General features: G+C 39.4%; 1 protein-coding gene across 7 annotated transcripts in view; it reads right to left on the bottom strand.

Moving 5' to 3' along the window:
• Positions 1 to 13075, bottom strand: part of SHLD2 (shieldin complex subunit 2) — a 206886-nt gene that overhangs the window by 43214 nt on the left and 150597 nt on the right. For 6 of the 7 annotated variants that reach the window (XM_090278342.1, XM_090278341.1, XM_090278343.1 and 3 more), the window contains one exon: positions 2978 to 3175. The exons of the other annotated variant lie outside the window; for it this stretch is intronic. In XM_090278342.1, the coding sequence (XP_090134468.1) occupies positions 2978 to 3175 (198 nt within the window). The remainder of the gene's footprint in view (positions 1 to 2977; positions 3176 to 13075) is intronic. 7 annotated transcript variants of the gene reach the window in all.

The following is a 13075-nucleotide window of genomic DNA, read 5'->3' as shown; positions in this document are numbered from 1 at the left end:
AAAGAAAAATACCTTATGCTGTCACCATTACAGGAAACTAATTAACAACACAAGCAAATGAGCAAAATTGAACCAGAGGTATGTAAACAAGGAGTAGATTAACAGTAACAAAGGGGGAGATGGGAGGGAGAGAAGGGGGTAAGAAGGGGAAGGGGCTAGTCAAAGAACATGTATAAATGACCCACGAACATGGACAACTGAGTGGTGACTGAATGTGGGAGAAGAGAGGGACAGGGGTGCAGGGAAGCAAGAGGGGGAAAAAAGTGAGACAACTCTAATAGAAAAACAAACAAAAAATTTTTTAGTGGGGGAAAAATGAAAATATGAAGAATGGAAATGCCACTTCAGTGAATATTAGGACAAGAATTTTCCTTCACATTGTATATTTCCTCCCTATCTGATCCCTCCAGAGTTTGGCATTCTAAAGAAGTAAGTAATGACATAAGTTTCTTTGCATAAAAATAATAAGACCCGTTGTTAATAGAGGTTTTTTTGACCAAGACGTTGACTGGAATGTCATTCCTAAAGAAGACATGCTTGGGCTCTGATTGTTACCAAAAAGCCCTGAGGAACTGGGAATGACTTTTGAAGGTAATAAAAGCCCATGAGATAAAAGGACTGGTAACGTGGTTGGTTGTGCGGTCCACAGCAATCTTTCCAGGGAAGGAATGAAGGTTGTTTTCCTGAAAGATGGCTATAAGGGACCTTAAGGCACAATGGAAAACCAGAAGGACCTGGAAAAGACAGGTGTGTACAGGCAAGGCTGAATGCCAGGTATGTGGCTCAGCTTCTGTGCCCTGAAGGACAGACTGAAGGTCACCCTAAATGTTCCTTGCGTAAGTTCCAGCAAAGCAGAACTAAAGATCATAAGTGATCATTTGCTGCTCTTGTTGTGTTTATGCAAATGAACAGGATAAATTAGAAAGGGACTTAATGCAGTCCCTTTAATGACAAGGAGGGTAATCTTAGGAAGAAAAATCATTATTCAAGGAAAATCACAATGATCAGTGGCAGACTATAAAGTAGTGCAGCTAACCATCTTTAAAGTTTCTTTTCATTTAAAATATGTTTTCATTTGAAAGTTAAACTATGTCTGTGGTATCATCAAAGATGTTTAATTTACAGGCAAGAAGAATGTCAAATGCCTTGCAACTGGATGTCTTTCCAATAAGACAGTCTTACAGATTTAGAGACTTGCTTGTGGGTTATGTTATAGAAATTAACATGTGTTTTCTGTTTTCAAAGGGTGTAAGCCTATGATCTCATTATCTGAGTGATTGTCTGTATGTATAGGCCTCACTTAATCCTGTCTGCAGCGCTGCCTCCTGAGACTCAACGGTTTGGCTGAACTAAGTGGCTGGGTTGGTGAAGTATGGAGTGGTCTGTGTGCTTCACTTTAAAACTGGTTTCTCTTTTCTATGTTAATGGCTTGGACAGAAAGGGCCCAGAGGTCTGAGAGGGGGGAAACCTAAAACATTTCCCTCGGCCCAAAGTAAGTATAATTGGCAAAAGGGTTTTGGACAGGTGTTACGTGCCTGGCAAACTTTCCTCCAAAGAAGCCCTTTTTTTCCCTAATGTGGGACATTGAAAAATTAATACCTGCCTTTTGTCATCTAGTGGTTATAGACTGAATAATGTCTTTTAACCCTGTTGCCAAATCTGTTGCCCCCAGAATAAACAAGGATGCCAGCCTGTTAAACCAAGCATGCCATTGTCCGGGGATAGCCAACTGACCTGGAGTCTGCACGATCCTTCCCCATGTGGGAAGGCAACCCTCCTCTCCACACTCCCACTCTTATTAGGGATTTCTGGACCCAAGGGTAGGTAGGACGACGACCATGTCCAGCTTGAATCAGCTAGAGGACCTCAAGACCTTCGCTCATTGTCTTTTATAAGATTATAAAGGGTCTTAAGTCTGAGAGGGAGGGATTGTTATTTTTTATTGTTAAAATTAATTAATCATTTATTTAAAAAATATATATGAAAGGGTGAAGTGGGAGAGCTTGTATGTACAACCCATGGGCATGGACTTGTGGGGGGATTGCTGGGTGGAGGGGATCAAAGGGGAAAAAATTGGAACTATTGTAACAATATAATCAATAAAATATACTTAAAAAAAAGTGTGAATATGTTTAAGAACATAAGTTGTGTTTATAAAAGTGTGGAAAAGATTAATACGGGAGTGGGAAAGGTTAATAAAGGACTGGGAACGGTTTATAAATGTGTGGGGAGGGTTTATTAAGACTTAAAATATATAGAAATACTAAAATAAATGTAAGGTTCCTACTTCGCAGATTTTCACCTATTGCGGGGATGTCTAGAATGTAATACCTGTGATAAGTGAGGGAATACTGTATACAAAAAAAAATTTAAGTGATCCCCAATAATTACAAGTTAACCTCAAAAGATTAAAGGCAAAAAGCTAAGATGCCAATATCTGGTTCAGATATTAAGAAAGATCTATATTTCAATTTTATATATGTATTTCCCCACAAATGGTAGCTTTTTTACTTGTATTAAGACTAGCAATATTGCCCTGACCTGTGTGGCTCAGTTGGTTGGGTGTACTCCTGCAAAGCGAAAGGTCACCAGTTGGATCCCCAGTCAGGGCATATGCCTGAGTTGCGTGCTCAGGTTTATTGCCTGGTTGGGGCACACTGGAGAAGCAACTGATAGATGTTTCTCTTCCTCTCTTTCTCCCTCCCTTTCCCTCTCTCTAAAAATAAATTAAAACTAGCAATATTTTACATATATAAAATTTTACCTGCCCTGGCTTGTGTGGCTCAATGGATTGAGTGGCAGCCTGTGAATCAAAAGGTTGCTGGTTCGATTCCTGGTCAGGGCACATGCCTGGGTTGCAGGCCAGGTCCCATCCCCAGTTGGGGGTGACCGAGAGGCAACCACACATTGATGTTTCTCTCCCTCCCTTCCCCTCTCTCTGAAAACAAATAAAATCTTTAAAAAAAGAGAATCTTACCGGAACATTTATCCTCTAGGACATCTGACATCTTTGCAAAAGAGGTTATGCTGTTTTGAAATTTTGCTTTAAACTTAATTGCTCTTATATCATCATCAAACAGGCACTCACAGGATGACCAAGGTGTTGTATGCAATTCAAGGTTTTCTAGGATGCAATTGCGCTGAACGAAAAGGTATTTAAATTCCCAAATATAATCTTAAAAAAATAAAAACAAAAAGTTATCAAAAAGGAAATAATCTTGGTTCAGAATCAGATTAAACAGATTGACTTGATTTAATCAGTTAAATACAACTTTTATCACACTAAGGAATTTGGGTATAAAGGGACAAAATACGATATTAAGGCAACAGAATAAGGATGCTAGAGATGATTTTAATTAAAAAATTTTTAAAATATTTCTTGGTCTCCTAAACAGTCACAATTTATTATAACAACTGCTTTTCAGAGTAGCAAATTTTCATTTTGATATCTACAAAGATAATATAATAAGGGCATAGAAATGGATACATGTCTGCCATAATCAGTATCTCCAATTGATTTTCAACACCTTACTTTTCTTGTATAACTAATTTTTCCAGAACAAAAAAAAGCATTTGGATACAGTTGTACATATTTTTAATTCCCTCAGAAATAATTTGAATCCCTAAAACCACAGTAGCACTGATCTTCTTGCCAAATAACCATATTCTATATGAATAAAGTCAACTTTAAAACTATAATAAAACAAAAAGAGGTCTCTTAACACTAAGTTTTCAATAATAAAAGCTTTCTTTTTAGTTGTGCACTTACTTCAGGTCACCATCTAATTTACATGCCCACACCTACTTCCTTATTTTCTTTTATTTCATAGTGGGTTTTTTTTTCAGAGAATTTTAGTAGTGTTTATAAAAGTGTGGAAAAGGTTAATAAGGGAGTGGGAAAGGTTAATAAGGGACTGGGAATGGTTTTTAAGTGTGTGGTAAGGGTTTATAAAGCCTTAAAATATATGTAAATACTAAAATAAATGTAAGGTTCCTACTTCGCGGATTTTCACCTATCGCGGCGGGGGGAGGGGGGTGTCTAGAATGTAATACCCGCGATAAGTGAGGGAATACTGTACATGGGCAATGGGGTGGGGACTGACTGTGGGAGAAAGGGTGGGCTGGGTGGGGGGTAGCAAGGAGGGAGAAAGTGGGACAATTGTAATAGAAAAACTATTAAAAAAACTAATGGTATAATAAAATATAAAAACCATATACTATCATACAGGGGTAGCCACTGCTAGCATTTTTGTATCTATATTTCCAGATTTTTAAGTGTAAGTACACACCTATATATCCAGTTTTATTAACCCTCTGAGTGCCAACGTCACTGTGAACAACACTAACAAATTTTCCCAAAAGTGCCAGCATCACTCCCAGAGACTTTTTTCGATGGCTATAAATGTAAATAACAATGGAATAATTCGTATTTTATGTTTTGTTCTCTTTTTTTGTACCTCAGGTTATATATTGATATAACTTTCTCATGTTGATCCAAATTTTGAATTTTTATGCTTGTTCAAACACTGACATATTAACTGTTATAATTTTTACTTACATTTTAAATGGTCCTTTTAATTTTATTTATCTTTGCAATAATCGTCAAAATTATGCAGTGTGCATGATAAGGAAGCTTTTGCTAATGGACATTTTCATTGCTTCACGGTATAGCGTTAGCATTTTTTCCGGTGTCTCAGCAGAGTAGGTTTATTGCTCTCACAATGGAAACATGGAGAGTCCTAAAGACATTTGATCACCTCATATGGAGAGATAGGAACCTAAATATGGATATGGTACAGAATGGGGGACCTTATACCATTTTACAATGAGTCAGTCTTCCTGATGAGGGGACATTGTTTACTGAGGAAATGCGAAGTGCTGCATCTTAGGTCCATTTCACCAGAGACAGAATCATGGAGCATCCTTGAAACATTTGACCCCCTCATCTGCAGAGATAAGGACTTGATACCTTCTGACAATGAGTCGGCCTTTTGGAATGAGGGGAACGTTGTTTACTGAGGAAATGCGAAGTGCTGCATTGGCTCTCAGGGTATCCCTCTAGTAGGTTGTAAACACAATGAAGGTTAGTCTCTCTCTGCACCAGAGCAGATTTGGATGTCACCACTGCCCCACAGTGTTTGCAGTAAATGCGCACTTTCTTCTGCTTTGAATAAAAAGTATCAAAGTTGGTATCCTCTGGGTGAAGCGATATTCTCATCATACTAGAGCGGATCATTCTTTTGTGCTGCAAGAGCAAGACTACTTTTGAGAGTCGTAGATGAAGAAAAGGATTCAGCTGAACTTTAGCCAGGGAGTGATCTTATACAATTCTTACAGCCAGTATTCATTCATTTTGTGCCCCTGCTTTTTTTATATTGGAAAGAAATTTATAGAAAAACTGGAAATGAGTGCCTCAATGAAGAGAAAGGAATTTTTGCGTGAATAAAAAATTTCTAAATTGATCAGCGATGAATTGAGTGACAGCGATTTTGTGATAAGTGATCTTGAAACCAGTACATCTGAAGACGAAGTAAGTAAAGATGAAACTGAACCATCTTCTTCTGAAAGTGATGCTAGTGAAAGCTGTTGGGTTGAGAGGGATGCGGATGGGCAGCACACAACTTCACCATCAGTTTGCAGAGCTTCTAGGTTTGAAGCTTGCCCCACTGACTGATTCTAAACCAATTGCTTATTTTCATCTCTTCTTCACTGAAGTGCTGCTGAAGCTGATGGTCACCGAAATCAACAGATATGCACAACTGTACCTTCAGTCACATGCCCTGGCTGGTTTAGCTCAGTGGATTGAGCGTCGGCCTGCGAGCTAAGTGTCGCTGGTTCGATCTTCCAGTCAGGGCACATCAGAGAAGGAAAACTCTGACTCCAAAAAACCTCCGCTGCCTTGCGGCATACCTCTTCAGGGGAAAGGCTAAGGGAGTAAACCCCGACAGAAAATCCGGAGCCGGAGTCCCTAAGGCGGTTTGACGTTGTAGTCAACACCGGCAACTCCTGCGGCGCACCTGAAGCCAAGCTGTATTGACTCCGTCTTTCCCTTGGACCCTTCAGCTGCGAAGAGAGGGGGGGTCTGCTGCTTGGGCAACAGCAGACCCTCCATATCACCCTGCCCAGGCTCTGTAGCTTCAGCGTCATCGCAAGATGTCGATTCAACATGGGAGGAGACAGATACCGTGTCACTCCCGAGTCGGACTGCACAACCATTCTCGGCGGTGCAGATAGACTCTTAAGAAGCTACACCATCGTCTCTCGAGACGGACGGCTGCCGCCGCCGACGACCTTCAGTCACACAAAAATTTATCCCCTAACTCGAGTGAGTGCTTGGAAATCAATGACAGTTGCAGAAATAAAAGCTTTGATAGCTTGTATACTGAACATGGGCATAATTACTAAACCAAGCATGTACAGCTACTATTCGAAAAAGAAATCTTTGTCAACTCCTTGGTTCCAGCACATGTTCTCTCGTAACAGATTTCAGTTATTGCTGAGGTTTTTTCATCTTGTAGACAATTCCAAAACCCCTACTCCTGATGATCCATTTTATGACTCATGTGCTAAATTTCAGCCAATAGTTGATCAAGCCAGTCATATCTTTCGGCATTACTACACTCCCCACCAACAGCTGAGCATTGATAAGAGTTTGGTTGGTACCAAAAGTCACAGCAGATTATTGCAGTACTTGCCAAATAAACACCATCATTGCTGGGGAGTAAAATTTTGGATGATGTCTGATGCAGTCTCAAATTACTGTCTTGTAGTCTATGCTTACCTTGGAGCAAAAAGTAATATAGATGAAGATGATGTGAAAAAACATGGTTTGGCCTATACTGTAGTAACTAAATTGCTTACCACAGCAAATTATACGAATAAAGATTACCACATCTTTTATGACAATTTTTTTAGTTCGATTCCCCTGGCTAGGTACCTCTACTCAGTAGGGACATATGTCAGGGTAGCCCTGCTCTGAGAAATCGCCCAGAGACTGCTGTGGGAACAGATAACTGGTTTATTGAGGGAACAAAGGAAGTGGGAAGGCGGTTAAGGGGAAAGGCAATTCCCCAGACTGACTCAATGGCCCGTAAGAGCAAGGGAATAAGGGAAAGGTAGATCCCGGTCCTCCTCGTGGGCCCGTAGGAGTAAGGGAATAGGGGAGGGTGATTCCCGGTCCTCCTCGTGGGCCTGCAGGAATCGCCACCGACACTTCTGCAGGCACCTTTTTTATATACCTTTCGGTAAGGGGGAGTTTGCTTATTGACCTATTCAGTAGGTTATTCACATCTCATTGCTTTCCCCCTCCCATACCAACTTAGTTAACATATCAGGCTAAGTCCATTAGCATTTCCTCTGGGAAAGTTTCAGTCCATCAACATATCTTTTGGGAATGGCTAAGTCCAGGGCCAGGTTGATTACCAAAGTCCAGGTGTACATGATCTGACAACATACATTACAGGAACACTTCGTAGAAATCGAAAATTTCTCTCTCACCAGATTCTACAAAAGTTCAATGTGGAAAAGGTAAGATTTTTTAGAAATGCCTTCCTGTTACTGTACGGGTTTAAGGAAAAGAAATCTCAAAGAAAGCAGGTATTGTTCTTTAGCTCTTATTCAGGTCCAACGGTGTCAAACATAGCATCAAAAAGAAATATGACACCAATTTTCAGGCCAGATATCATAATGGAATACAACCGATACTTGGGAGGCATAGACACGTCTGACATGATGCTTTACATGTATTTGGATGAAAGAAGAACACTAAAGTATTGGAAGAAGGTTGTGTTCAATGTATTATCAAGAATGCTGCTGAATGCATACGTTCTTTATAAGGAAGAATTTCTAGGCAGGAACACACCAATGTCTCGATTGAACTTCAATACCTCCACAATAGAAGAGCTTGCCAGAGAATGGCATGAGGTTAAAGACACTGTTAACAAATCCAGCAATGAAGAAAATCCACCGGGTCCCTCTCACATATATAGCATAAAGATGCTTCCAGAAAGAAAGCTAAAATTGTGTAAGGAATGCTCAACACCAGAAAGAAAAATCAGGTCAAGAACAGTATGTGTGAGATGTGACAAAGGGCTTCACCCAAGATGTGTCAATAGCCACAAATGTTAATATATAAATATTTTACTGTTATTGTATTGTTTTTGCATTTCATTTTTGTTTATAAACTGTTTTTCACTGTTGATACCTATTGATATATGACTCTAATGTGAATGCTGTTTGTGTTCATTTTTTTTTTTTTGTATGGTATGAAGTTTTCTTTTTTTTTTCAAAAATTTATGCAATATTTGGCATATTTCTTGATTGTTATCCATGTTGCTATGTGTTTTTTCAAATTATAATCATAGGTTTTATATTATGCCATATATTATATTTCAAAAGCCATATTGAAGGAAAGAATTTATTTTTTCTAAAATTGTTGTAATAAAATAATTTTAATGCAATAAATTTATTTGCTAAATTGCGTTGAAGAACACTGCTTACAAAAGAAGAGTGTATTTATTATATGTCGTAAAATTTTCAGCAAATTATGAATAATAATGTTTTTATGGACATTTTTCATAAACTCTGCATTTCTCAGTACAATAGCCTGGCATTTTTCACACAAATTTTAGCAATTACGCATGGCACTCAAAGGGTTAAAAGGGGATCCTACTACACATATAGTTTTATAATCTACTTTTTAAATTAAGTAATTCACCACATACATTTCTCCAAGCTAGTGAACATACATGTATTTGGTAGTGAATACTATTGTGTGTCCACCCAGAACACAAATGACCTACTTTAACTGTTCCCATACTCCCTGAAATAAGCTCAGGCATTCCTATTTCTACTTTTCAACCCAGGCCTCCAGGCCAAAGATGACTGAATCAAATTCTATCTGGGCAATCAAGTTGTCTTTTCTGGGAATTTGGAAATGCAACTGATCTCTTAAGAATACTGTAGTAGCCAAAAGTTTATTTGGTGTGTTTTTTCAGTAAGATTGCTCTAGTAGCATTTAGTTGTCTTTACCTTCATTCAAAACAATTTTGTTAGGTTGGATTGTGACAGCTATCATATTAGCATGCATTTAAAAAATACTTATCAGCTTCCGGCCAAGATGGAAAATAGGCAGACACACTTCGCCTCCTCACACACCTGTGAGGATTCGTCGTCGGCAGCCGTCCGTCTCGAGAGACGATGGTGTAGCTTCTTAAGAGTCTATCTGCACCGCCGAGAATGGCTGTGCAGTCCGACTCGGGAGTGACACGGTATCTGTCTCCTCCCGTGTTGAATCGACATCTTGCGATGACGCTGGAGTGTCCTCTCCAGTGAAGCTGAAGCTACAGAGCCTGGGCAGGGTGATATGGAGGGTCTGCTGTTGCCCATGCAGCAGACCCCCCCTCTCTTCGCAGCTGAAGGGTCCAAGGGAAAGACGGAGTCAATACAGCTTGGCTTCAGGTGCGCCACAGGAGTTGCCGGTGTTGACTACAACGTCAAACCGCCTTAGGGACTCCGGCTCCGGATTTTCTGTCGGGGTTTACTCCCTTAGCCTTTCCCCTGAAGAGGTATGCCGCAAGGCAGCGGAGGTTTTTTGGAGTCAGAGTTTTCCTTCTCTGATGTGCCCTGACTGGAAGATCGAACCAGCGACACTTAGCTCGCAGGCCGACGCTCAATCCACTGAGCCAAACCAGCCAGGGCTCCTGTGAGGATTACAACTACTAAAAAACAATCAGAACTGCCAGAAAATCAAACTGTATGGAAGTACAACAACCAAAAATTTAAAGAAGAAATATTCATCCAGGTGGGTAGGAGAGGCAGAGACAGGAAGCCAGAGTGGAGGTGAGGTTACGGGGACGGTAGCAAGGCAGTGGCTATGACCAGGAGCACAAGCAGTCCCACATTCACGTGTGGTGGATAAAAGCCAGCTGGGAAGTGACCACACAGCTCACGGTTACAGCACCAGGAAAATAAAGCCTCATAGCTTCTGGCTGTGAAAAACAGTGAGAGTTGGGATGGCGGAAGAAACTGCCCATCTTTGAAAAGAGTTCATATAGAGAGCCCCCACACAGTACTAGAAAATACACAAACCAACTCACTCTGGGAACCATCACCAGAGCAACAGCTAGACAGTTTCCAATCGCATATAGGAAGCGGGTGAAGTAACTGGAAAAGAGGTGACTGCTGAGCAAGTGGCATTATGCCTTCTCTGACCCCTCCCCCATATACAGCACCACAAGGTGGTGAAATGGTCATCCCGCACTGAGAAATACCTAAGGCTCCACCCCTTACAATGTAACACGTGCAGCAGCTCTACCTAATACACAGAAGCGAACACAGGGAGGCTGTCAAATTGAGGAGAAAAGAAGTATGGCCCAAATGAAAAAACAGATCAAAATGCCAGAAAAAGAACTAAGCAAAAAGGTCATAGCCAACCTATCAGATATAGAGTTCAAAACACTGGTGATAATGATGCTCAGAGAAAGGATTGAATATGGCAAATGCATAAGGGAAGAAATGAAGGTTACACTAAGTGAAATACAGTAAAATCCACATGGAACCAATGGTGAAGGGAAGAAAGCTGTGGTTCAAATCAATGAATTGAAATATAGGGAAGAAATAAACAGTCAACCAGTAGAGAATGAAGAAACAAGAATTCAAAAAAAAAAAAAATGAGGAGAGAAAGAAGATGCTGGGACACGTACAAAAGTGCTAACATCCAAATCATAGGGATGCCAGAGAGGAAGAGCAAGAAATTGAAAATTTACTTGAAAAGTAAAAAGAAAACTTCCCTAATTTGGCAAAGGAAATAGACATACAAGTCCAGGAAGCACAGAGTCCCAAACAAGTTGGACTCAAAGAGGACCACACCAAGACAAATGATAATTAAAATGCCAAAGATAAAGAGAGATAAAAGATAACGAGAGAATCTTAAAAGCACCAAGAGAAAAGAAGAGTTACCTACAAAGGAGTTCCCATAAGACTATCAGCTGACTTCTCAAAAGAAACTTTGCAGGCAAGAAGGGGCTGCAAGAAGTATTCAAAGTGATGAAAAAATAAGGACCTACAGCCAAGATTATTCTATCCAGCAAAGCTGTCATTTAGAATGGAAGGGCAGATGAAGTGCTTCCTAGACAAGGTAAAGTTAAAAGAGTTCATCATTGCCAAGCCCTTATTATGTGAAATGTTAAAGGGACTTTTTTAAGGAAAAAAACTATGAACATTAAAACGACAACAAACTCACAACTATCAATAACTGAATCTAAAAAAGAAAAACAAAATCCAACTAAGCAAACCAGCATAGGAATAGAATCATGGGTATGGGGATCATTTGGAGGATTATCAGCTGGGAGGTGGAAGGGGGATAAATGGGGAAATGGTGCAGGGATTAAGAAGCATAATTGGTAGGTACGAAATAGACAGGGAGATATTAAGAATAGTAAAGTAAATGGAGAAGCCAAAGATTTACATGCACAACCCATGGACATGAACTAAAGGGGTGAGATTGCTGGAGAGAAGGCGTTACCAGGCATGAGGGGGGGCAAAGGGGAAAAATATTGGGACAACTGTAAGAGCATAATCATAAAATACAGTTTTCAAAACTTATAAAAATTGGTGAATTTTTGTGTAGTAATTTTAATATTGAAGATGGAAGAAAATACACAACATTTTCAGCATATTATGTTTTATTATTTCAAGAAATGTAAAACGCAATTGAAATGCAGAAAAAGATTTGTGCAGTGTATGGAGAAGGTACTGTGATTGATCGAATGTGTCAAAAGTGGTTTGGGAAGTTTTGTGATGGAGACTTCTTGCTGGACGATGCTCCACGATTGGGTAGACCAGTTGAAGTTGACAGTGATGAAATCAAGACAGAGAACAGTCAACGTTGTATCAAGCAGGAGAAAACCGACATACTCAAAATATCCAAATCCATAGTTATTGGTGAACATGAAAAATGTGTCTTTTATTTTACAGAAAAAACCAAATGGACTTTTTGGCCAACCCAATAAAATACAGTCAAGAGCTATAGAGTAACCATCTGCTTTCCATGTGGTTGAGAAGCAGAGAAAGTCTGCATTGGATGAAAAAAAGCAAATACACGGAGAAACTGCCTGGGACCCATAAAGCTTTTCGGCTCCTATTTCCAAGTCCCTGGAAAACCATAAGCCTTCTTGCTTTATATACTATGACATACTCCTGCATATTTCAAATATAACCCCCTTAAATGTTTAAGTTAACCAGAAGAGAGTTCTAGTTCCAACTACAAACCCTCAGTGCCTAAGTTGAAATATAATTTCTTAATAGACTCAGGGATTACAAAAAATGTGCATGCATTTTTTAACTTTACAATTTTTTTCTTATTACTTAAAACAAGAAGTTATTTCCTCTTCAAACTTCAGCCTCTTTCTCCTTAACAACAGTGGGAATTTTCAAAGGTTGCCTGATCTGTATTTTATTTTTCATCCATTCATTCACAAAGAAATTATTTACTAGGGCAGGCATAGTACTGTGTTATGGTGATACAATGGTAAACAAGCTAGTTATAGAATTTACAATCTACTGAGAAAATTAGTTAAATATAATGCAAGCCAATAGGCTAGATAATCCCAAATGTATTAAGCAGCATTAATGGAATACAAAAAATGATCTGATAGAGTGTGGTTATGTATTTACATGTGGGAGGCCTCCCAAAGGATATGAAATTGGAGCTGAGAGATGAAGGAGCCATGCATTTGGGGGAGTTGGGGGAAACAGCACTCTAGGCAGAGGAAATATGTAAATTCAATATACTGAAGCAGGAAAAGGATTGGCATGTTCAAGTAACAGAAGAGAGTCACATGCAGTTAGGCTAATAAGTCTAAGGGAGAATGGTATTGAGATAATTGGTGATACAGTTCTATATGTGAATCACGAATTAAGAGTGTGAATGGAAAAAAAAGCCAGAATCAGACTTCCAGTCAAGATGGCAATGTAGATAAATGCAGTACTTGATTCCTCCTACAACCATTACAAAAATTACAACTAACTTACAGAACACCCATCATTCAGAACTATCTGAAATTATTATAGATGA

Source organism: Furipterus horrens, unplaced genomic scaffold (assembly GCF_987537825.1).
Source record: "Furipterus horrens unplaced genomic scaffold, mFurHor1.1.pri manual_scaffold_5, whole genome shotgun sequence".
NCBI lineage: Eukaryota > Metazoa > Chordata > Mammalia > Chiroptera > Furipteridae > Furipterus > Furipterus horrens.
The sequence above is the reverse complement of the archived record's forward strand: the minus strand, read 5'-3'. Positions and strand labels throughout refer to the sequence as shown.